The 26,404-nt window shown below is 46.6% G+C and overlaps 1 protein-coding gene across 1 annotated transcript; it reads left to right on the top strand.

The window, feature by feature from the left end:
• The first annotated feature begins 4,087 nt into the window (after positions 1–4,087).
• On the top strand, positions 4,088–26,146 carry MTRES1 (mitochondrial transcription rescue factor 1). Its single transcript, XM_023205941.1, has 4 exons — positions 4,088–4,187; positions 14,975–15,456; positions 19,476–19,548; positions 25,619–26,146. Exons 2-4 carry the CDS (start codon positions 14,987–14,989, stop codon positions 25,796–25,798), a joined length of 723 nt encoding a protein of 240 aa, XP_023061709.1. The 5' UTR covers positions 4,088–4,187; positions 14,975–14,986; the 3' UTR covers positions 25,799–26,146.
• Positions 26,147–26,404: the final 258 nt, after the last annotated feature.

The following is a 26,404-nucleotide window of genomic DNA, read 5'->3' as shown; positions in this document are numbered from 1 at the left end:
CTCGAGTGATCCTCCTACCTACGTCAGCCTCCCAAAGTACTGGCACTACAGGTATGAGCCACCATACCCAGCTCTTCCGTTCTAAGAAATGTTAAACATCATTATTACTTTGTAGATTTTTAAAACGTTGATAGGTGCCAGGCGTGGTGGCTCATGCCTGTAATCCCAGCACTTTGGGAAGCTGAGGCAGGCGGATCACCTGAAGTCAGGAACTGGAGAATAGCCTGGCCAACGTGGTGAAACCCTGTCTCTACTAAAAACACAAAAATTAGCTGGACATGGTGGTGGGCACCTGTAATCCCAGCTACTCAGGAGGCTGAGGCAGAAGAATTGCTTGAACCTAGGAGGCAGAGGTTGCAGTGAGCTGAGATTGGGCCACTACACTCCAGCCTTGGCAACAGGGTGAGACTCCATCTCAAAAAGTAAAATAAAATGAAACAAATATAAATAGGAACATTGATGGGGCCAGGTCTGGTGGCTAATGCCTGTAATTCCAGCACTTTGGGAGGTCAAGGTGGGCAGATCACCGGAGGGTGGGAGTTCGAGATCATCCTGGCTAACATGGTGAAACCCCGTCTCTACAAAAAATACAACAATTAGAGGGCTGAGGTGGGAGGATTGCTTAAGCCAGGGATTTCGAGGCTACAGTAAGCCAAGATGGCGCAACTGTATTCCAGCCTGGGTGACAGAGTGAGACCCTGTCTCAAAAATAAATAAATAAATAAATAATTACACTGATGGAAAATCAGGTTGTTTTCATTTTTTAGTATCATACAAATAAAGCTGCAGTGAATATCTCTGTACGTGTAGATTTATTCTATTCTCAACTCTTATTTATTCAGAACCTCCTATGTGCTAGTCACAGTTCTAGGCATTGGATACAGCAGTACATTGAACATGCTTTTTACCCTGATAGGGCTCACATTCTAGTGGGAGTAGACAGAAGAGTTAAATAACGTGGAAAATATATTAGATGGTGATTAGTGTTGTGAAGAAAAATTGAAACATTTTAGGACATTTAATTTAATAATTTTTTTAGGCTGAATCTAAAATATTCTCTTGCCCAGTCTGCTCTCAAACTCCTGGGTTCAAGCAATCCTCCTGCCTCAGAGTCCTGAGTAGCGGGGACTAGAGGCACATGCCATCATGTAGGGGGTTAATTTAAAATAGTATAATTAAGAGAATGCCTCACTGAGAAAGTGACGTTTGTGTGAAAACCTGAAGGAAGTATGGAAACAAATCATGTGGTCAGCTGAGGGAAGAGGATTCCAGATGGAGGGAAGAAGGTGTGCAAAAGCCCTAAGGCAAGACATCATCTGAGGTTTCCAGGGACCTCATCCAGGAATGGCAAGGAGGCGAGTATGGCTGGACCCAGAGAGGGAGGAGGAAGGTGGTGGGAGATGAGGTCAGCAGTGTAGCTGAGGTCAGCAATGTAGATGAGGTCAGATGCAGAAGGCCTCACAGGTCATTGAAAGGATTTTGGCTTTAACTGTAACATAAGGTGGGTAGCCTGGGAGGGTTTTGGGGTTTGTTTTTTGTTTTTGTTTTTTCTGAGACGGAGTCTCGCTCTGTCAGCCAGGCTGGAGTGCAGAGGCGCTATCTCGGCTCAATGCAACCTCTGCCTCCAAGGTTCAAGTTATTCTTCTGCCTCAGCCTCCTGAGTAGCTGGGATTACAGGCACACACCACCACGCCCGGCTAATTTTTGTATTTTTAGTAGAGATAGGGTTTCACTATGTTGGTCAGGCTGGTCTCAAACTCATGTCCTCATGATCCGCCCACCTCAACCTCCCAAGGTGCTGGGGTTACAGGTGTGAGCCACCGTGCCCAGCCCAGGAGGGTTTTAAGTAGAGTAATGACAGTATTTGATTTGTGATTTAATAGGATCAGTCTGGTTATTGTCCTGAGGATAGCCTGAAGAAAGGTAAGTGGTCAGGTGTGGTGGCTCATACCTGTAATCCCAGAACTTTGGGAGGCTGAGGCTGGTGGATCACCTGAGGTCAGGAGTTCGAGACCAGCCTGACCAACATGGTAAAACCCCATCTCTACTAAAAATACAAAAATTAGCCAGGTGTGGTAGTGCGCACCTCTAATCCCAGCTGAGACAGAAAGGGAGAAACTGAGGGTATCGCTAAGATATCTGACCTAAGTAATAGGAAGGGTGGAATTTCCTTAACAGTTATTTCCTTAACTGAAATAAGGAATGCTGTGGGAGGAACGCATTTGGGTGTGGGGATGAGACTGGGATCTGGGTTTTGGTCCTATCGAGTTTGAGATTTCCATTAGATATCCAAGTGAAGATGTTAAGTAGGCAGTTGGAGTCTTGAATGCAAGAGAATGATCTCGGCTGGCAATACAAATTTGAGGATTGTCCACATGTAGATAATATGTAAAGCCACGAAATTGTTGGAGATCGACTGGGGAGCTAGGATAGATAAAAAGGAAAAAGATTAGAGGTCTAAGCCTGGGGCACTTACTCTTTGGCATTCTAAGGATGTAATGAAAACACAGCAGGCTGGGAGCGGTGGCTCACACTTGTAATCCCAGCACTTTGAGGCAAGTGGATCACTTGAGGTCAGGAGTTTGAGACAAGCCTGGCCAATATGGTGAAACCCTATCTTTACTAAAATACAAAAAAAAAAATTAGCCAGGCGTGGTGGCGGGCACCTGTAGTCCCAGCTACTCGGGAGGCTGAGGCAGGAGAACAGCGTGAACCCGGGAAGCGGAGCTTGCAGTGAGCCAAGATCGCACCACTGCACTCCAGCCTGGGCAACAGAGCCAGACTCCATCTCAAAAAAAAAAAAAAAAAATACAAAAATTAGCCGGGCATGGTGGTGCATACCTGTAGTCCCAACTACTAAGGAGGCTGAGGCAGGAGAATCACTTGAACCCAGGAGGGGAGGTTGCAGTGAGCAGAGACCATGCCATTGCACTCCAGCCTGGGGGCCAGAGCGAGACTCATTCTCAAAAACAAAAACAAAACAAAACAAAACCAAAAAAAGTAAAAACAGGGAAGAAGATTAAGTGGCAAGTGAGGTAGGTGAAACCAATGTGGTATCTTATAACTCAAGTAAGTTGAGGAATGAGACCAGACCTTTGGATTTACATTGTGGAGGTCATCTGTGACTTTGACTAGAAGTTTTGTTAGAATGTTGCAGGGTGACGTCTTGTTTGGTGTACGAGTCAGAGTTCTCCAGAGACAGACCCAATAAGAGAGGGATGGATGGATGGATCGATGGATGGATGGATGGATAGGAGGGAAAGGGGAATTGGCTCACGTGTAAATTGCATTATTCTTGAAAAGATGTTCCCTGAAACTGCAAGTTCTGACGTATTTGCACATTTTTCTGGAAACAACGCCTATATCTCTCAGAGATGTTAAAAGGGGGCAGGCTCGGTGGCTCACACCTGTAATTTCAGCACTTTAGGAGGCTAAGGCCGGAAGATCGCTTCACTTGAGTCCCAGCCTGGGCAACATGGCGAAACACCATCTCTACAAACAAAACAAAACAAAAATTAGCAGGCCGTGGTGGCGCACACCTGGAGTCCTATCTACCGGGGAGACTCAGATGGGGAGAATAGCTTGAGCCTGGGTAGCGGAGGTTGCAGTGAGCCGAGATCGCACCATTGCACTCCAGGCAACAGAGTGAGACCCTGTCTAAAAAAAAAATTTTTTTCAAAGGGGTTAGTGGCCCCAGAGAAAGGATCACTTCATTAATAATTAACATGGTTAGCCGGTCATGGTGGCTCACGCCTGTAGTCCCAGCTACTCGTGAGACAGAGGAACGAGAATCGCTTGAACCCAGGAGGCGGAGGTTGCAGTGAGCTGAGATTACGCCACTGCACTCCAGCCTGGGCAACAGAGTGAGACTCGATTTCAACAACAACAACAAAAATAAAAAATAAAAAAGAATTAAGATGAGCTCTTTTTGGTCAGGTGGAATCAGGCGGCGCTGGCTTCTTCGCTGGGCTCGCCTGCGGTTGTGCCCCGAGCCTACTTTCCGCTCAGTCCTCCGAGACGCGGCTTCCAGCAGGGGTCGCCGCTTCGCTGCCGCCCTTGCCTCGCGCCCCGCCCGACCCGCTCTCACTGCGCCGGCGCCGGCGGAAGGGGCGGGGCGCAGGTAGGGGTGGCCTAGAGGCCTGCAGTCCGCGCGGCCGCGGGGAGGGACGAGAGGGCCTGACGTACAGGTGAGTGCGCCTCTGCTGGTGCGCCGCGCCGGGCCCCCTGCCCGCGCCCCCTGTCACTTCGCCCTGCCGCCCCGCCCACGCTCCAGCCGGGTCTCCCCATGAGTGTCCCGTATTCTGCCAGCCTCCGGACGCCCCGCGAGCCCAGGGCTGCGCAGGGGGCTGCGGTAATTGAGCGCGGCGAAGACTTCCGTTCCTGCGTCCGATCGCTCCTGCTGGCTCTGAATGCAGATTGCGAACCCGGGAACGCAGTTGTCCATTTCCTTTGACCTTGGGGACCCAGGAAGGTGCACTGCCCGTGGGGGCGGGGAGGGAGCTAGAGGAACCCGACCGTGTCTTAGCCCGCAGCCTCCGAGGTCTCCAAGTAAAGGGAAGGATCTTTAGCTGTATTAGACTTCAAAGCGTTTAGACCAGTTTCTCCATCTTACGGAGCGGTGAACGGGCTCAGGAATGTGGAGCGTTTCCTGGCGTTAAGCAGATCAAAGTCAGCGCTGCTTTTCTTACAGACACTGCTTTTCTTACAGTCTTTGGTTAGTTCAGATTGTATACCTCTCCTGAAGATGTCACCCAGAACCTCCTGTGAGCTTCTGCCGTGATCATTCCTCCATTCACCCCACACCAACGCCAAAGAGATCTTTTAAAATGAACTTCTATCAGGTCAATTCCCAGGGCCCATCATTGCGTGTTCTTTTCCTGATTCATTCGAATGCACCCGTTCTGATCAATTTTTATTCCACAGGGGGGTGTTGTTCTGTCGTTTTTTAAGACACTAGCTCTGTCGCCAAGGCTAGAATACAATGGTGTGAACTCTGCTCATTGCAGCCTCCCCCTTCCAGGTTCAAGCGATTCTTCCGCCTCAGCCTCCTAAGTAGCTGTGACTACAGGTGTGCGCCACCACGCGTGGCTAATTTTTGTGTTTTTAGTAGAGACGAGGTTTCACCATGTTGGCCAAGCTGGTCTCGAACTCCTGGCCTCAAGTGATCCTCCCGCCTCGGCCTCCCAAAGTGCTGGAATTACAGGCATGAGCCACTGCGTCTGGCCTATTTTTATTTTAGATCTCACTGTGTTGCCCAGGGTGATCTCAAGCTCGTGGACACAAGCGATTCTCCTGCCTTTGCCTCCCAAAGTGCTGGATTATAGGCGTGAGCCACCTGCCTGACTTCATTTGCCCTCTCAATCCCCCTTACCCTGTTCCACTTTCTTCCCCTAGAGCATTAACCACCAGCTATCGTGTAATTTACACGGTGATTTTTTTGTGTGTACCTGTTTCCCCTACTAGAATATAAACTCTACAAGAATAGGAATCTTCATCCGTGTTTTTCCTCTGCTGAATTTCTACTGCCCAAATTAGTGCTTGGCACATGGTGAGTGCTTAATTAAGGGGAGGAGGCCAGTGTTGCTGAAGCTGAATTTGCAAGAGTCAGATTGCAGATGAGGTTGGAGAGGAAATGGGGGCTGAGGGAGCACCAGATCCTGTAGAGCCTTTAGAACATGGTAGAGACTTTGCTTTTCTCTGAGTGCTTTTGTAGGGATTTGAGGAAAGGAGTGACATCGTATGAATGACTTTATTATGTATCCACATGGAGGTGTCAAATAGGCAGTTAGATATTGTGTTGCAGGTCCCCAGGTTCATTGATTCACTAAGAGGACCCAAAGACTCAGCACATAGTCATATTCACAGCTGTGATTTATTATAGCAAAAGGATACAAAGCAAAATAAGCAAAGGGAAAAGATGCATGGGACAAAGTCTGGAGGAAACCAGGTGCAGTCTTCTAAGAGTCCTCTCCTAGTGGAGTCACATGGGGTATGCTTAATTCTTGCAGCATCAAATTATGACAAGACGTGAGAGATCTCTATCAGGAAAGCTCATAGAGCTCATTTTTCCAATAAAAAGTCACATAGGCACTGTCTGCCTAGAGTGTGCCAAAATTTCAGCTGCCCCAGAAAAACGCAGTTGTTCAGAATCACATCGTACAGTTCCAGCACAGTGAGCCGCTCTTATCCAGGTGGGAATTGTGGGAACCCTCATGAAGTTCAAGTTCCCAGACACTAGCCATGGGCCAACTATGCAAGCAGGCATTCTAAGGATAGCAATCTCAGGCCTGTTATATTAATTATTTTCTGCACAGATGTAGGAGTCTGGAATTTGGGAGAAAGTCCTGGAATGGGAATATAGATTAGGGTGTGGTTGGCATATAGGTGGTATTTAAAGCCACAGAAATGATTGGTGTCTTGATAATGCATTTGTAAGACTTAATTGGGTACACTTAAGAGGTGAGCTGGATAAAGTGAATGTGGAAGAGAAGAGGACCAAAGATAGAGGCCTGGGCCCCTCCAACTTTAAGATATCAGGGAGGGCCAGACACAGTGGCTCAGGCCTGTAATCCTAGCACTTTGGGAGGCTGAGGTGGGTGGGTCACTTGAGGTCAGGATTTCCAAACCAGCCTGGCCAACATGGTGAAACCCTGTCTCTACTAAAAATATAAAAATTAGCCAGGTGTGGTGGCAGGCGCCCGTAATCCCAGCTACTTTGGAGGCTGAGGTGGGAGAATATGGCCTGAACCCAGGAGGCAGAGGTTGCAGTGAGCCAAGATCGCACCACTACACTCCAGCCTGGGCGACAGAGGAAGACCATGTCTCAAAAAGAAAAGAAAAAAGATGTCAGGGAGAGGAGAAGGACACAGCAAAGGAGTCTCCTTTTTTTGGGGTTGGGGGAGATAGAGTTTCACGCTTGTTGTCCAGTCTGAAGTGCAATGGCCTCGGTTCACTGCAGCCTCCGCCTTCCAGATTCAAGTGATTCTCTTGCCTCAACCTCCTGAGTAGCTGGGATTACAGGTGCCCGCCATCGTGCCTGGCTAATTTCTTTTTTTTTTTTTTTTTTTTTTTGAGACGTTGTCTTACTCTTCTTGCCCAGGCTGGAGTGCAGTGGCGCAATCTTGGCTCACTGCAACCTCCACCTCCCGGGTTCAAGCGATTCTCATGCCCCATCCTCCCAAGTAGCTAGGATTACAGGCACGTGCCACCAGGCTCAGCTAATTTTTGTATTAGTAGTAGAGACAGGGTTTCTCCATGTTGGTCAGGCTGATCTTGAACTCCCAACCTAAGGTGATCCACTCGCCTTGGCCTCCCAAAGTGCTGGGATTACCGGCGTGAGCCACCATACCCGGCCAGCAAAGGAGTCTTGAGAAGCAGCAGCCACAGGAGAGATAGGAAGAAAACCAAGAGTGAGGTGTCTTGGAGACCAAGTGAAGAAGAGAGGCGTAATCAGTTTTTTCCAGTGCTGCTGAGAAGTCAATTAAGATGAGGACTGACATGACCTTTTGGATTTAGAAAATGAAAGGAGTGGAGTTGAGGAGAGTTAGACAACCATTTTGGGAGTTTTATGTTAAAGAGGGGCAAGAAAAGAGTTGGTACCTGGGGAGTGTGGAGGCAAGAGGTTTGTGTCATTGATTGCTTTTGAATGAGAGAAAAGTAACAGCATCCTGTCCTTTACTATAGCCACCCCCACATTGACTCATTTCCTCACATATGCCAAGTGCCTGGCTAGGCCCTGGTATAAAACACGCAGTCCTTGTCGTCAGGGAACTGCCATTTAAGTGGAATGTGGGCAAGTAAACTGCCTGCCAGGGCACACATGTGAAAGCAGGTCCAGGGGAGGCTGAACCCTGCACCAGCTGGAGCGCAGAGCAAGAATGCGTGAGCTGGGCTTGGTGGATCACGCCTGTAATTCTAGCACTTTGGGAGACTGAGGCAGGCAGATCACAAGGTTAGGAGTTCGAGACCAGGCTGGCCAACGTTGTAAAACCCATCTCTACTAAAAATACAAAAATTAGCTGGGCATGGTGGCCCGTGCCTGTAGTCCCGGCTACTGGGGAGGCTGAGGCAGGAGAATCACTTGAACCCAGGAGGCGGAGGTTGCAGTGAGCTGAGATCACACCACTGAACTCCAGCCCGGACGACAGTGCAAGACTCCATCTCAAAAAAAAAAAAAAAAAAAAAAGCCTAAGTATCCTTGAATGCTCATCCTCATTCGTCCTTGAATGAGAGAAAAATAACAGCATGCCAATGGAATAGTCCATTATCAAGCAAAAAAATTACTGTTATAACGTGATGTTTCCCCATGGCTCAGTTTCAGGCCACCTTTGCCCTTTGCTCACAGAACTCTGTAGGCATCCTTGCTCTGCGCTCCAGCTGGTGCAGGGTTCAGCCTCCCCTGGACCTGCTTTCACATGTGTGCCATGGTAGGCAGTTTACTTGTCCACATTCCACTTAAACGGCAGTTCCCAGATGACAAGGACTGTGTGTTTTATACCAAGGCCTCCCCAGGCACTTGGCATATGTGAGCAAACGAGTGATTGTGGGGGTGGCTGTAGTAATGGGCAGGATGCTCATTTCATTTCTAGAAATTGAATCTGCCACCATTCACTGGTTTTGGTATGTCCTGAGCAGAGGAGTGAAGAACAGGGCACTGTGTAGGCCTTATCACTACCCTTAGAGTTTGGGAGATAATTTGTGACTTAATTCGAAAGTAACAAAAAAAAAAAATGTATAGTGTTGGTGCAACCAGAGTATGGAAAAGGGCATGTGGAGCATGGCTTGGTAGAGGAGGATGTGGCTTGTGTGGAGTGTGGAGGAAGAGGAGACCATGACAAAAGGACAGGAACTTTTCAGTAGTAGATTTTTTTTTTTTTCCAAATGAGCTGTAAGGAACCCAGATTCTCCAGTGCTGCTTCAGTTGGAGAGGAGCTGGGTGCCTGGTTAGTTCTTTTCTCTGGCACCCCCACTTTCAACTCAGGGCTCCCTTGAACAGTTTCAAAGTCCTGAGGCAGGGCCGGGCACGGTGGCTCATGCCTGTAATCCCAGCACTTGGGGTGATCGAGGTGGGTGGATCACAAGGTCAGGAGATCAAGACCATCTTGACTAACATGATGAAACCCCGTCTCTACTAAAGATACAAAAAATTAGCCGGGCGTGGTAGCGGGTGCCCGTAGTCCCAGCTACTTGGGCAGCTGAGGCAGGAGAATGGCGTGAACCTGGGAGGTGGCGCTTGCAGTGAGCTGAGATCGCACCACTGCACTCCAGCCTGGGTGACAGAAGGAGACTCCATCTCAAAAAAATAGTAACAAAGTTCTGAGGCAGAATCTGCGTCCTCCTTTGTGACCCTGAGTGCCCACTGCTGACAACTACAAATGGTCGTCATCTCCAGCAAGAATTAGGTTAATGTGTTTCCTCAATTTTATGTTTTTAATGAACTTTATCTAAGCTTCCAACATCTGCAACTGTTTCCCTGCTAGAAAGTTAAGCTGATCACAGTGAGAGGTAGTGAGTAGCTAATAAACACAAGGGAATTCGTGGCTTGACATTTTGGTATGTTTGTTGAGTTTACAAATGCATCTGATTCTAAATGGTTATTTTCTGCTAGGAAAGGTTTCCTAATGCAGGTAGATGTAACTCTGCTTGTGACATCGGCAGAGAGCCACATCATATCTACTCATTCCTCAAAGTAAACAACGGTACGGTAAAAACTAGGACTTTTTTCAAAGGCAGGAAGAGGGTAAAAAAGATACTAAAAATAAATAAAAATAAAAATAGGACTTACGGATGGGGAATGTGGGCACCCGGGGTCTGACACAGAAACAGGACTTCTACCCCTAGCCATGGGTACTTCCCTCCCCTAGGTGTCTTCTCTTAGGATTTCTTCTAAGTTGGGGCAGCAGTTCCTCCCACTCTTCTGTCCCTGAAAACTATCTGTTCTTTCTGGTATTGCACTAGTTGGTGAGTTTTTATTCCAGAAAAAAAATAAGAAAATAGATGTCAGGGTGTGGAAGAAAGAGCACTTAACTTGGAGTTGGAAGACTGATGGACAGTTCAGCATGGTAGTAATGAGTCTAGGCTTTGGAGCTCGGATGCCTAGATTTGAGTAGTGTCTGTGTGACCCTATAGCTGAGATGGGCTTGTTGCAAGGAATAAATGAGTTCACGTGTAGAGCAATGCCTGGCCCACAGTAAAAACAATGAGCCTTAAGAAGACCAGCCGGGCGTGGTGGCTCACACCTGTAATCCTAGCACTTTGGGAGGCTGAGGCAGGTGGATCACCTGGGGTCAGGAGTTCAAGACCAGCCTGGGCCACGTGGTGAAACCCTGTCACAACAAAAATACAAAGCTGAGCCGGGCACAGCGGCACATGCCTGTAATTGCAGCTACTTGGGAGGCTGAGACATGAGAATCACTTGAACCCAGGAAGTGGAGGCTGCAGTGAGCCAAGATTGTACCTCTGTACTCCAGCCTGGGCAACAGAGTAAGACTCCATCTCCTTTACTAGCTGTGCCACTTAGCTTATTCTTAAATTGCTTCAGCTTTTGTTTGTACTCATCTGCAAAATGAGGGAACCGCACAAAGTCATCCCGCAGAGGCTGCTTTTTTTTTCTTCTTGTTTTTGAGATAGAGTTTCACTCTTGTTGCCCAGGCTGGAGTGTAATGGCACAATCTCAGCTCACCACAACCTCCGCCTCCCAGGTTCAAGCAGTTCTTCTGCCGCAGCCTCCCAAATTGCTGGGATTACAGGCACGCACCACCACACCCAGGGCTAATCTTGTATTTTTAGTAGAGACAGGGTTTCTCCATGTTAGCCAGGCTGGTCTCAAACTCCCAACCTCAGGTGATCCGCCCACCTCGGCCTCCCAGAGTGCTGGGATTACAGGCATGAGCCGCCGAAGTAAAACTTTTAATAATGACTCTAGGATTTAGGACCAGCACAGACTTCCTGGGGATGATGTTAGAGAGCTCTGGCCACCTATGGCTAAACCTTCCTGTGTGTTTTGGGTGGTTGGGAGAGTATGAGAGGCTGTGCTTATGAGTTAATTATTTTTCTTCAGATTTTACATTGTGAAGGATGTATGCCAAAATCTTACAGTGGTTAACATGGAGTGGACTAGGGCTGGTTTTAATTTTCTTTTTTTGAGATGGAGTTTCACTCTTGTCGCCCAGGCTGGAGTGCAATGGCACAGTCTTGGCTCACTGCAACCTCCACCTCCTGGGTTCAAGCGATTCTCCTGCCTCAGCCTCCCGAGTAGCTGAGATCACAGGTGCCCACCACCATGCCTGGCTAATTTTTGTATTCTTAGCAGAGACAGGGTTTCACTATGTTGGCCAGGCTTGTCTCAAACTCCTGACCTCAGGTGATCTGCCAGCCTTGGCCTCCCAAAGTGCTGGGATTACAGGTGATGAACCACCATATCCGGCCAATTTTCCTCATATTTTTTCAAATTTTCTACATGAAAATTTATTTTATATACATATAATCAGAAATTTTATGAAAAAAAATTGTTGCATGTAGGGGGTATATACTCAACCTTTTCTAGTTATGACTTTTGGGGGGGCATCTAATTTAAGTTAATGTCCCTGATATTCAAATATACTACTGTTGCCAACACTGGGCCACTGGCCATACAAACCTGTGCCAAAGTTTTCCTAGACCCACAGTGAGAAAAATAAATGACAACAGTTGATTTCTTATAATGCTGAATGTATTCATCTTAAAGAAGTTTAATTCTGGCCGGGTGCTGTGGCTCACGCCTATAATCCCAGCACTTTGGGAGGCTGAGGCGGGCAGATCACTTGAGGTCAGGAGTTCGAGACCAGCCTGACCAACATGGAGAAACCCCATCTGTAATAAAAATACAAAATTAGCTGGGTGTGGTAGTGCATGCCTGTAATTGCAGCTGCACAGGAGGCTGAGGCAGGAGAAGTGCTTGAATCCAGGAGGCAGAGGTTGCGGTGAGCTGAGATTGAGCCATTTAACTCCAACCTGGGCAACAAGAGCGAAACACCATCTCAAAAAAAGTTGTTTAATTCTGAGATTATGTCCTTCCTACTCTTTTGGCATGAAATCTTTCTTGGAGTCCACCATGAGGTATCTTTCTCAATTTTGTTTTTTCTGTAGAGATGGAGTCTCACTGTTGCCCAGGCTGGTCTCAAACTCCTGGGCTCAAGCAGTCCTCCTGCCTCAGCCTCCCAAAGTGCTGGGATACAGGTGTGAGCCACTGCTCCTAGCCTAGTTACATTTTTAAAAAATTTTAATTGTACTAATCAATGAAATAGACAGTCTGGGAAATGCTGAAATCTGGTGTTTTCTTCCTTTATTTCTGATTACGTAAAATTTTATGTATTTTTTTTTTTTGAGATGGAGGCTCGCTCGCTTGCCCAGACTGGAGTACTGTGACGCGATCTCGGCTCACTGCAACCTCTGCCTCCCAGGTTCAAGCACCCACCACCACACCCGGATAATTTTTTTGTATTTTTAGTAGAGGTGGGGTTTCACCGTGTTGGCCAGGATGGTGTCAAGCTACTGACCTCAAGTGATCTGCCCGCCTCAGCCTCCCAAAGTGTTGAGATGGTGGCCTGAGCCACCATGCCCGGCTCCAGCTATTTTTTGTACTAAAAGTAGAGATGGGGTTTCGCCATGTTGGCCAGGTTGGTCTTGAACTGCTCACCTCAAGTGATCCTCCCTCCTTAGACCCCAAAGTGGTTGGATTACAGATGTGAGCCACCATACCCAGCCTGATTATGTAAAATTTAAAATTAGCGAGACCTCATCTTTACTAAACAAATTAAATCTAAAAAATGTAAAGGCATTCCTATTAATAGGTATTATTCATTCTCTGTTACATTAGAATATGTGTAAAAGTAATTATTGGCAAATTTCTTTTGAAGGTACTTCAGGTAGTTTCTAGTCTTTATTTTAGAATACTCTGGATTATATAGCATTTTATTTATTTATTTTATTTTATTTTATTTTATTTTAGAGACAGAGTCTTACTCTGTCGCCCAGGCTGGAATGCAGTGGTGTGATCTCAGCTCACTGCAACCTTTACCTCCCAGGTTCTAGCAATTCTCCTGCCTTAGCCTCCCAAGTAGCTGAGATTATAGGTGCATGCCACCATGCCCAGCTAATTTTTGTAATTTTATTAGAGATGGGGTTTCACCATGTTGGCCAGGCTGGTCTTGAACTCCTGACCTCAGGAGATCCACCCGCCTCAGCCTCCCAAAGTGCTGGGATTACAGGCGTGAGCCACCATGCCCACCCTAGCATTTTAAAATTGTTCCAAATTATAGTTATGTTGAAATAGAGTCTTTACATTCAGTCTGCTTTATTTCTCTTTCAAGACTTAGATTGGAGTCCCAAGAGTGGTGGATTAATAGAGTTGAGATTGTGTTGTATGCTCATCCCTGCCAGGAAAATAAGGCCCAAAATGTTAAATACAATTTGGAAGTAGCTAGCTCCATGTTTTTGAGTGGGCCATAATCAGAGGTATCAATCTTAAGGTACAATCTAGGCACAAAGGAAAGTCATTTGCAGACTCACAGTACAAGGATGTTGATCATATGGAAACCCTTCCCTCATTACCAAATCATGGTCTCTAAAACCTTCTTGATATACTTGCAGGGGTGGGGGTGGGTGTGAGTCTGCCACCATCATAAGATGGTTTCTCCTACATTTGAGGTAACTGTAGGAATTGATTGCCCTCTGACATGTCACAAGCACTTGTCACAATTCCCTAGTTTGTGGGTCTCTAGACCCCTTGTCTGCTAGCTAATGCCTCTGTTAAACATGGGGAAGGAGATGTAAAAGGAGTTAAAATGCAGGTCTGTCCAGTTTGCTCACCCTTACCTCTGATTTGCTAGGGCTGGAGGTTGAAATAAAGTTTAGAGATTCACTCTGGATTTCATGAAGTCATGATCTGGTGTCCTTCCTTGGCAAAGTCATTGTTGTAAGGATATAATGTATGTCAGTCAACAGTCTTTCTCTCTGAATTTTCCTTTAAAAAACAAAAACAAAAACAGGCCGGGCACAGTGGCTCATGTCTGTAATCCCAGCACTTTGGGAGGCCAAGGCAGGCAGATCACCTGAGGTCGGGAGTTTGAGACCACCTTGACCACCATGGAGAAACCCTGTTTCTACTAAAAATACAAAATTAGCCGGGCATGGTGATGCATGCCTGTAATTCCAGCTACTGGAGAGGCTGAGGCAGGAGAATTGCTTGAATTGGGAGGCAGAGGTTGTGGTGAGCCGAGATGGTGCCATTGCACTCCAGCCTGGGCAACAAGAGCAAAACTCCATCTCAAAAAAAAAAAAAAATTGAAAATTCAAAAAACCAAAAATCATTGAGAACTATTGTTAGTATTTTTTTAGAAGCAGTCAGTACCCAAAGCTAATTTGGGGGAGGGAGAAGAGTAGAACCAGTGCTTTCACATATACTAGTATCACATTGGACCTTCCTGACAATCCTATGAGCTAATCACATTAGTTGCAGCTAGAAGATTCACTATGCTGTGATATATGACCCCTGGTACATGCAGATTGATACGACTTTTTTTTTTTTTTAATTTTGAGATGTGGTTTCTTGTTGCCTGGGCTGGAGTATAATGGCGTGATCTCAGCGCACTGCAACCTCTGCCTCCCAAGTTCAAGCGATTCTCCTGCCTCAGCCTCCTGCGTAGCTGGGATTACAGGTGCCTGCCACCACGCCTGGCTAATTTTTGTATTTTTGGTAGAGATGGGGTTTCGCCATGTTGGCCAGGCTGGTCTCAAACTCCTGACCTCTCTGCCCACCTCAGCCTCCCAAAGTGCTGAGATTACAGGTGTGAGCCACCGCGCCAGGCCTGATAGGACTTTTTAGGGGCGCATACGTATAGTACTAGACAAAGTGTGCATAGTGCATATGGTTTATGTTTTAAGAACGTCATGACACTGCACTTGTGAGATAAAACTGATTTATTATCTGTTTCAGATTATAAGCGCCATGGCTATGGCTAGTGTTAAATTGCTTCCTGGTGTTTTAAGAAAGCCAGATGCCTGGATTGGACTCTGGGGTGTTCTCCGAGGGACACCTGCGTCATACAAACTCTGTACTTCCTGGAATCGATACTTGTATTTTTCTAGTACCAAGTTACGTGCACCAAATTATAAAACACTTTTTTATAATATTTTCTCACTGAGACTCCGAGGACTTTTACTATCTCCAGAATATATTTTTCCTTTTTCCATAAGACTCAAAAGTAATATAAGATCTACAAAATCTACTAAAAAGTCTCTGCATAAAGTAGATGAAGAGGACTCTGATGAAGAAAGCGATCATGATGAGATGAGTGAGCAGGAAGAGGAGCTTGAGGATGACCCTACTGTAGTCAAAGACTATAAAGACCTGGAAAAAGCAGTGCAGTCTTTTCGGTATGATGTTGTCTTGAAGACGGGGCTAGATATTGGGAGAAAGTGAGTATGATACACGTTTCATTATAAACTCACTCGTAGTCATGTTATTTTAATGTAGCATTCCAAATCACTTGGCCCATATTATGGTGAAGAATAACCACAATAAAAGGACCTTTATAGATAACCTGTTTCAATTATTTCATTTTATAGATGAGCAAACTGATTTCCAAAGAAGTCAAGTGACTGCCTGCAAATCCCATGTGCCATATTAGAAAATTTGAATCTAAGACACAGTTGACTGTAAGGTGAACCATTGATTTAATAACAGCTTCTTGAGGAGAAAATGAATCACCATATTAGATGTATGTAGCAAGCATAAAATGCACCGGGATATTTCACAAATGCTATAATGTGAAACGGTACCTCGGCTGGGCATGGTGGCTCATGCCTGTAATCCCAGCACTTTGGGAGGCCGAGCTGCGTGGATCACAAGGTCAGGAGTTCAAGACCAGCCTGGCCAATGTGGTGAAACTCTTTCTCTACTAAAAATACAAAAATTAGCCAGGCGAGATGGCAGGCGCCTGTAGTCCCAGCTACTTGGGAGGCTGAGGCAGGAGAATTGCTTGAACCTGGGAGGCAGAGGTTACAGTGAGCCAAGGTTGTGCCACTGTACTCCAGCCTGGGCAACAGAGCAAGACTCCATCTGGGAAAAAAAAAAAGGCACCTCTTAGAATTAACAGCATGATGTATAATAAGATGATGATTAAGAATGCAGGCTTTGGCCAGGCACCGTGGCTCATGCCTGTAATCCCAGCACTTTGGGAGGCTGAGGCAGGCAGATCACAAGGTCAGGAGATCAAGACTGTCCTGGCTAGTACGGTGAAACCCAGTCTCTACTAAAAATACAAAAAATTAGCTGGGCGTGGTGGCGGGCGTCTGTACTCCCAGCTGCTCAGGAGGCTGAGACAGGAGAGTGGCGTGAACCCGGAGGTAGAGCTTGCAGTCACCTGAGATGGCGCCACTGCACTCCAGCCTGGGTGACAGAGTGAGACTCCGTCTCCAAAAAAAAAAAAAAAACAGAATGTGGGCTTTGGAGCCAGATTACTGGGGTTTCAGTCCTTACATAGATTACAAGGTTCTGTGTAACCTTGGGTTAGTTACTTAAACTTTCTGAGCCTCAGTTTTCTCATCTGTAAAATGAAGATGATAGAACCTAGTTTAGAGAGTGGTTGCTAGGATTGAGTGCGTATATATCTATGTCAAGCACTTATAACAGTGTCTGGCACATAGTAGGTACTCAATATATGTGGGCTGTTTTGAAGAAAATACTACATATGTTCATGTATAATAGAGGTATTGAGTCTAACTTTTCAGATTTCTTTTTTTTTTTTTTTTTTTGAGACGGAATCTCGCTCTGTCACCCCAGCTGGAGTGCAGTGGCGTGATCTCGGCTCGCTGCAAGCTCCACCTCCTGGGTTCACGCCATTCTCCTGCCTCAGCCTTGCAAGTAGTTGGGACTACAGGCGCCCGCCACCACACTCAGCTAATATTTTGTATTTTTTTAGTAGAGACAGGGTTTCACTGTGTTAGCCAGGATGGTCTCGATCTTGTGACCTCATGATCTGCCTGCCTCGGCCTCCCAAAGTGCTGGGATTACAGGCGTGAGCCACTGCGCCCAGCAAAGATTTCTTTAGTATTCTGATTCCCTCTCTGCTAGATTAATTATATAAGAATAGTGGCCTTCATTGTTCATTTATTCCCTTAGGAATGATTGCATGCATATTGTATACAATGTAAGAATTGTGATATGAATAAATGCAGAAAAACGTCTTGTGTAATTTGTACCTTTATGACCTAATGTCATAGTTTAATTTTTTAATCCTTGAAGCTTAAGAGATTCATAAAAAGGGCTGGGCGTGGTGGTTCACGCCTGTAATCCCAGCATTTTGAGAGGCTGAGGCAGGTGGATCACGAAGTCAGGTGATCAATACCATCCTGGCTAACACAGTGAAACCCCGTCTCTACTAAAAATAGAAAAAATTGGCTGGGCGTGGTGGTGGGTGCCTGTAGTTCCAGTTACTCAGGAGGCTGAGGCAGGAGAATGACGTGAATCTGGGAGGTGGAGCTTGCAGGGAGCCAGGATCGTGCCACCTCACTCCAGCCTGGGCAACAGAGCGAGACTTCGTCTCAGAAAAAAAAAAAATAGATTCATAAAAATGAGCCAGCCCACAGGCCCCGCCCTTGGCATTCTGATTAGGGTGCCATTAGAGAATGTTCTCTAAACTCTGGCAAACTAATAAGGAGGCCTCTCTTCTCCCAGAGTAGAAACTGCTGCTGTTATTATTAAGCCGAGCTCCACATGTTAGTCCCCTGGAATCAGATCATCAAAAAGAAAGGGTGTACTGATTTTAGCTGCTTCCTCCCTTGGTCTTGTTGCAGTGATTTCAGTTCAGAGAGAACAGCAGCTGTCAGATTGGAATTTCCCCAGCCTCAGTACAAACTGGCAGAGGGTTTCTTAATAGCCTTGCCATACACGTGGTGTCTGGTTTTTCTCTCAGTGTACAGAGCAGGTATCTGAGGGGAAGGCAGTGCCCACTCACTTTGGCTGTCATGAATCACCAGAGCTACAGCCTGGCCATGTGATCTCTGCACTGGGAGTCAGGTGGAGTACCCCAGGCCCCTGTCCAGAATGGAGCTTGACATGTATGCTAAAACCTCTCTTAAGGCTCCATCCAATTAACTGCCCAAGAGCACTAGCAAATCTTTGCAGCAGTTCGACATCTATTTAGAAATGCCCTTTGGTCTCCCTGTTTTAGATACACACCAGAGCAGGTGACTTTCCATTTCCCAGGACTCAAAATGGAGACTGTGGAGAATCACTGTCAGAGTAAACATTAATGGAGGGCTGGGCGCGGTGGCTCAAGCCTGTAATCCCAGCACTTTGGGAGACCGAGGTGGGCGGATCACGAGGTCAGGAGATCGAGACCATCCTGACTAACACAATGAAACCCCATCTCTACTAAAAATAAAAAATAAAAAAAATTAGCCTGGCATGGTGGCAGGCACCTGTATTCCCAGCTACTTGGGAGGCTGAGGCAGGAGAATGGTGTGAACTCGTTAGGCAGAGCTTGCAGTGAGCCAAGACCGCATCACTGCACTCCAGCCTAGGCGATGGAGCAAGAATCTGTCTCAAAAAAAAAAAATAATAATGGCAAATGTTTCTCTCAAACTTGTATATAGTTGATGCTTGAACAGTGTGGGGGTTAGGGGTGCCAACCCCCATGCGGTTGAAATGCCACATATAACTTTTGACACTTAACTACTGATATAGCCTACTGTTGACCGAAGGCCTTACTGATACACAGTTACAATAAAGTAAGATCGAGAAAAGAAAATGTTACTAAGAAAAGCATAAGGAAGTGAAAATATATATACTATTTATTAAGTGGGAGTGGATCATCATGAAGGTCTTCATCCTGGTGGAGGAGGAGGAGGAAGAGGAGGCGTGGACTTGCCCTCAGGGGTGGCAGAGGCTAAAGGAAATCCACATATAAGTGGATCTGCACAGTTTGGGCCCGTGCTGGCCAAGGGTCACCTGCGATTGTATTGAGTATATTTCTGTATTTTAAAGCACTTTACCTTTAAAAAAATAGATACAGGGCCGGGCGCAGTGTTTCATGCCTGTAATCATAGCACTTTGGGAGGCCAAGGTGGGCGGATCACAAGGTCAGGAGTTCAAGACCAGCCTGGCCAACAGAGTGAAACCCTGTCTCTACTTAAAATACAAAAGTTAGTCAGGCATGTTGGCGTGTGCCTGTAATCCCAGCTACTGGGAGGCTGAGGCAGGAGAATCACTTGAAACTGGGAGGTGGAGGTTGCAGTGAGCCAAGATCACACCACCGTATTCCAGCTTGGGCAACAAAGTGAGACTTTGTCTCAAAAAACAACAAAAAATAGATTTGAGGGTAGAGGTGCCATTTTGTTACATGGATATATTGCGTGGTGATGAAGTCTGGGCTTTAGTGTACCCATGACCCAAATTGTGTACATTGCTGCTTTTTTTTTTTTTTTTTTTGTAGCAAAGTGGAAGATGCATTCTACAAAGGTGAACTCAGGCTGAATGAGGAAAAATTATGGAAGAAAAGCAGAACGGTGAGATACTAACCTAAAATGACAGCCAGATGTTTTCATCACTTACTCTGCTAGTAACTCAATTAATGCTGCCCCAAATTTTCCCTCTGGCTCCTCTTCCTTCTCTGAGGTCCTCTGTGGTCCTCCAGCTCAAGCTGGTGGGAATCAGCTACAGGCTTCAGACACAGGCACTTTCACTTTTGCAGCCTTAATGACCTTCTGATGAAGCTTCTCCCTTTTAAAATTTTAGAATACGTCACTGTTCGAACTGGCAGAAATCCATTAATTAAACTTCCAGGTCATTAATGTTAGCCCTCATGGAATCCACATAATCAGATTTCAAAGAAACATTTGATCCATGTAGAGTTGTTCTTTGGCCAGTGGTATCTGAGCAGATGTGTAGTTCTGTACAGCTCAGCAGTACCCAGTGAGTGCTTGCTGGATGCACAGCTTTGTGTGCAGAGCAGCTATAAAAAATGATGTGTTCTGTATTTTCTGACAAGTCCATATCAATACTGTTGTTAAGTGAAAGTCAGTTACAAGAAAATGTGTTTCCAGTCTCCACTTTTCTAACAATAAATCATATATAAAAAAATCACAGTGGCTCATGCTTGTAATCCCAGCACTTTGGAAGCTGAGGCCTGCGGATCACTTGAGCCCAGGAGTTCAAGACAAGCCTGGGCAGCATGGCAAAGCTCTATTTCTACAAAAAACAAAAACTTAGCCGGTCGTGGTGGCGGGCACTTGAGGAGTGCCGAGAGGCTGAGATGGGAGGATTACCTGAGCCTGGGAGGTCAAGGCTGCAGTGAGCCATAATCATGCCAATGCACTCCAGTTTGGGTGACAGAGTGAGACCCTGTCTCAAAAAAAAAAAAATATTCTGTCTAGGCACAGTGGCTCAAGCCTGTAATCCCAGCACTTTGGGAGGCCGAGGCAGGCGGATCACAAGGTCAGGAGATCGAGACCATCTTGGCTAGCATGGTGAAACCCATCTCTGCTAAAAATACAAAAAAAAAAAAGTGCTGGGCGTGGTGGCGGGCGCCTATAGTCCCGGCTACTCAGGAGGCTGAGGCAGGAGAATGGCATGAACCCAGGAGACAGAGCTTGCAGTGAGCTGAGGTGGCGCCACTGCACTCCAGGCTGGGCGACAGAGTGAGACTCTATCTCAAAAAAAAAATTCTGTTAGAAAATATGTTTTTGTAAAAGTAAATTACATATATATACACATCTGGAATTAAAATACTGCTATTACTAGTCATTTATCTTTAAGTGAAGCATTATGGATTATGTTAATTTTCTTCATGCTTTTTATTTTCTGAATTTTTTCACCATGCGTATGTATCACTTTCATCATTGGAAAAAACAATACTGGTAATAAAAGTTAACAAAACACAATAAAAAGGTAAGACAGAGACCCTTAAAAAGTGTGGAAGACACAAGACATGTGAGGTGTTGGAAGACATAATCTAACTCTGTGTTCAGGGAACAAAGGTTCCAGAGAAGTTAGACGTACTTTGGAGATTGTTTTGATTTCATCTTTCATATTTCAAAATATCCCTGGGGTTGGAGGATCCAAGCTACATCCGGTTGCCCTAGGACATGGGACATTGAGGCTGTCAAGCTGTGCATTTGGGTGAGCACTGAGGCTTCCTGCTGTCCTTACTAACTGGGATCATGCCGGTTCTTGCAGCTCTGTGGGCAGAAGGGAAAAGTCCCCCATGCTGTCTCAGCCCCCAAGTCCCAAGGCACTGGTGATACCCCTGACTTGAACCAGCAGGCTGGGACTGTGGCTGTTAGCTGTTGCTCAGTGAGCTGCATGCAGTCATAAACCCTTCTCATCTCTGAATTGCTTTTTCCTCCTTTAGCCTGCCCTCCTTCTAAGCTGCAGTATTCCAAAAACAAGATGTGTTCTTGGAGTAAAGAATGATTACTCCCTGAAAACCCTGTCTCTGTGCTGGGGCCTCATTTACAAACCCCACTAGACAATTTTCTCCCCCCACCGTTTTGTGATGTTGTTAACTACAGCCTAATTGCTGCTGCTTCATTCTGCCTTGGGTGTTCTGTTGTCTCAGCTGCCTTCCAGGTTTCTTGTGAGGGTCAGCAAAGGAAGGGGGCATTATTAACACTCAGCTGTCTTGTTACTAGGAGGCCTGGTAGCCATAGAAACTGCAGCTAACTGGAGATTTGAAATGTAGATATTTGGAACAGCCCCTAATCCCAGCCAGTTTTGCTTTGTGTCTGCTGAGGGACAGGGCCATGGAGGGGAGTAAAGAATGCCTCGCCTTCCCCGGTCTGCTCTGTGGAGCCAGTGCCTGGCTGCTGACCCCAAAGGGTCAGGTGCTTGTCTGGTGCTGCAGCTCTAACCTTCGCTGCCTGCAATTCAGCAAAGCTTTTCTTTGAGCTGAAAACCAGGTGAAACCCAGGGTGTGGTAGGTGTTGGGTAATTGTTGATTAAACAGTGGCTGTGTGGTGCCCAAGTATGGGGAGTGAATCCTTCCTAAACTCATCTCTTCCTGGGATCAGTCGGGTAAAGGAGGAACACCCCTTTTCTACGCTACAAGGAAGCCCCAAAGGGATTCATTCCTTAGCCACACACTAGCCTGCTCTTTAGAGAGGCAGACATCATGCACAATATCTCCATGAAAGGATATACATAGAGTATCCTTTTCTTTGTATATCTTCTTTTCTTTTCTTTTTCTTTTTCTTTTTATTTTATTTTGGAGACAGGGTCTTGCTCGGTTTCCCAGGCTGGAGTGCAGTGGTGCAGCCACAGCTCGTTGCAGTCTTGACTTGTGGGCTCAAGTGATCTTCCCACCTCAGCCTCCCGAGTAGCTGATATGACAGGCACACCACCATGTCTGGCTATTTTTTTATTTTTCATAGAGACAGGGTCTCACTGTGTGGTCCAGGCTGGTCTTGAACTTCTGACCTCAAGTGATCCACCCACCTTGGCCTCCCAAAGTGCTGAGATTACAGACATGAGACACCTCACCTGGCCTATATACCTTTTCTTTGTATACCCTTTTGTATCTTCTAAATTTTGTATCGCATATATTACTTAATGAATTGTAGACCGAGTGCAGTGGCTCACACCTGTAATCCCAGCACTTTGGGAGACCAAGGCAGGCAGAACACTTGAGACCAGGAGTTTGAGACCAGTCTGGCCAACATGGCGAAACCCCGTCTCTACTAAACAAAACAGAAAGTTGGCCGGGCGTGGCGGCTCAAGCCTGTAATCCCAGCACTTTGGGAGGCCGAGACGGGCGGATCACGAGGTCAGGAGATCGAGACCATCCTGGCTAACACGGTGAAACCCCGTCTCTACTAAAAAATAAAAAAAACTAGCCGGGTGAGGTGGCAGGCACCTGTAGTCCCAGCTACACGGGAGGCTGAGGCAGGAGAATGGCGTGAACCCGGGAGGCGGAGCTTGCAGTGAGCTGACACTCGGCCACTGCTCAAAAAAAAAAAAAAAAAAAAGAAAGTTACCTGGGCATGGTGGCAGGCTCCTTGTAATTCCAGCTATTCAGGAGGCTGAGGCAGGAGAATCGCTTGACTCCAAGAGGTGGAGCTTACAGTGAGCCAAGATTGCGCCAATGCACTCCAGCCTGGGCAATAGAGCGAGACTCTGTCTCAAAAAAAGAAAAAAAAAAGAATTTTAGCTGAGCAAGGTGGTGCTTGTCTGTAGTCCCAGCCACTTGGGAAGCTGAGGAAGGAGTATTGTTGAGCCCAGGAGTTTGAGGCTGCAGTGCACTATGATTGTGCCTGTGAATAGCCATTGCATTCCAGCCTGAGCAACATGTGAGACTTCATCTCTATAAACACTTTAAAAATCATAATAATTTGAATGAAATAAGGTTATGCCAAAAAGGTAAAGCAGAGTTCACAAGCCTTGTATTTTTTTTGAGACAGAGTCTTGCTCTTGTTGCCCAGGCTGGAGTGCAATGGCGTGATCTCGACTCACTGCCTCCCAGATTCAAGCGATTCTGCTGCCTCAGCCTCCCGAGTACCTGGGATTACAGGCATTTGCCATCATGCCCCGTTAATTTTTGTATTTTTAGTAGAGACGGAGTTTCACCATGTTGGCCAGACTGGTCTTGAACTCCTGACCTCATGATCCACCCTCCTTAGCCTCCCAAAGTGCTGGGATTACAGGCATGAGCCACCGCGCCTGGCCTGTATTTCTAGACAGATAAAAATCTAGACAGATGTTTTAAAACGTTCACACAGGCTGAAGTAGTCATTTTCAAAAATTGAACCTAGGGCCAGGAGAAACAGTCGTGACCATAGCAGTGGTGTGAGCTTTTCTGCTTCACAGCCCACGGGAGAGGCTGAGAAGGAGGAGAGGGAGTTAATGGTTTAAAATCTGCCCCTGTGTGAGTTTTATATCCAGCTACTGTGGGCTTCCTGGTTTGGCCAGTATAGTGTTGTGGCAAGCAGGGTGCATGCCCATGTTGTGGACTTGACTTTTGGGCCTGCAGAGGTCTTGAGTGGGTGGGAGAATACACACGGACTTGTTCTGGTGAGGTTGAAAGTCTCACAGTCTGAAGTTGTGTCTGCCTTAGAGAACATTACTTGTAAAATAAAAGTCAGCATTTGACACCATACTTCTTACACAGAAGCCCTCTAGTAGCCTTCTAAATGGCCATGTGTGCCCACTGCTATCAGTGGTCCGCACTTGGGCTTGCCCACCCGCTACTGGAAGCAGTGGTGAGGGGTATGAGATGGCTCCCAGTCATCCCTGGCTTGTGTTTTAGTAGAAGCAGCAGCATGTGGCAGCTGGGTCTGTTTGGCCCTTCTTTTTTTTTGGAGGGGGACAGAGTTTTGCCCTTGTTGCCCAGGCTGGAGTGCAATGGTGCCATCTTGGCTTACCACAACCTCCGCCTCCTGGGTTCAAGCAATTCACCTGCCTCAGCCTCCCAATCCCAAGTAGCTGGGATTACAGGCGTGCACCACCAAGCTCAGCTAATTTTTTATTTCTAGTAGAGACGGGGTTTCACTATTTTGGTCAGGCCAGTCTCCAACTCTTGACCACGAGTGATCCACCCACCTTGGCCTCCCAAAGTGCCGGGATTACAGGTGTGAGCCACCGTGCTCGGCCCTGTTTGGCCCTTCTTGAGTGTCTGAAAAGATCCCTTGAGATCCTGAGCTGCCTAGACCAGGTACCAGTCTTGGGCTGTCCCTTCAGCACAGACCAGTGTCTAGGCCTGGGAGCTGACAACTGCCCCAGGGTATGCATTGCACTGCCTCAACTGAAGCTGCTTTCTGTGCAAAAATGGGTTTGACCTCAGCCTTTTAACCCATTGAATCAGATCCAACTCTGCCTTCTGTGGCATTCTACCTTTGTGAGTTGAGGCAAGCATTGCACTGGAAATTGTCTTCCTAATGCATGTAGTGATTACTGTGCACACAGTCTCTAAGACTGCCCCCACTTTCTTTGTCTTTTGCCAGTGTTACCAAGATAAATCTGTCCATTCAAATATTTTCTTAAGTCACCCAATAGATGTGATTTGAGTTACTCTGCACAGGGACGATCCACAGACAGCTAGTTGTCTAGTTCTGAAGGAAGGACACCGGCTGATATTGAGGCCCTTGTATTTGAGGCACCTTCCCTTTCTTTCTTTTCTTTTGAGATGGAGTCTCCTGCTGTCACCCAGGCTGGCATGCAGTGACACGATCTCAGTTCACTGTAACTTCTGCTTCCAGGGTTCAAGCGATTCTCCTGCCACAGCCTCCCGAGTATCTGGGGTCACAGGCACCCACCACCACACCCAGCTAATTTTTGTATTTTTAGTAGAGATGAGGTTTCACCATGTTGGCCAGGCTGGTCTCGAACTCCTGACCTCGGGTGATCCACCCAGCTTGGCCTCCCAAAGTGCTGGGATTACAGGCGTGAGCCACCACACCTGGCCAAGGCACCCTCCCTTTCACGCTGAGGCACTGGGGATAGGTGACAGTGACCAAGGTCAGGGCCTTTCCTCACCTGCCCCTCCTCTGGATCGTGATCATGTGGTGAAAACTCAAAGCAGTAGTGTTTGCATTGGCCTGGATTTCCTGAAGTGTAACCAAGCCTCCGTTTTCTTTTAATTTTCAGGTGAAAGTGGGAGATACATTGGATCTTCTCATTGGAGAGGATAAAGAAGCAGGAACAGAGACAGTTATGCGGATTCTCTTGAAAAAAGTGTTTGAAGAGAAGACTGAAAGTGAAAAATACAGAGTGGTGTTACGGCGGTGGAAAAGTTTAAAGTTGCCTAAGAAGAGAACATCTAAATAAATGGATTGCTTTTTAGCAATAAAGCTGCTTTCTAGTGGTAGAGGAAGGGGTCACCTGAAAAAGAGGACATTTTTATTAAAATAAAGTTCTCTTAGCGTTTGTGGAATCTGCTGAGCCATTTTGTGGAAACTAGGATCCATATCTGGAGACACTTCCCAAGGCCTGCCTCACCCCCACCCCCTGCCCACCTTGATCCATGCTCCTCTGACCTCCTCGTGTGAGAACCCCTTTGCCAGAGTGAGACGTGTGCAGAATGAACTAAGCCCCAGAGGGTTTTAATGGCTTGCCTGCTGTTTCCCACATAAACTACCTCAGGAGTCATTGTAAAATAAACAGGCCTTGTTGTCTCTTAGTGTTTTTATTTAAAATGTTCCCTGTCCAGCGGGGCCAGCTTCCCAGGTTCAGGTTTCTTTAGACAAAACCAAGCAAAGTCAAGGGTACTTTCAGATGTTAGGGGATAACCTCTGGGAGACCCCTTTCTCCCCTGCCCTTCAGAATTACCAGTGGCGGGGGGCCTTACTTAGTTCCCTTCAATTTGTCTTCACAAGTCTGGATGAATAAAGTTTTTCCAGCTAATTTCAAACCAGCTAGTTAGAGCCCATTTGA

This window comes from Piliocolobus tephrosceles, chromosome 5 (assembly GCF_002776525.5).
Source record: "Piliocolobus tephrosceles isolate RC106 chromosome 5, ASM277652v3, whole genome shotgun sequence".
NCBI classification, from domain to species: Eukaryota; Metazoa; Chordata; class Mammalia; order Primates; family Cercopithecidae; genus Piliocolobus; species Piliocolobus tephrosceles.
This window is presented reverse-complemented; position numbering and strand designations above follow the sequence as displayed.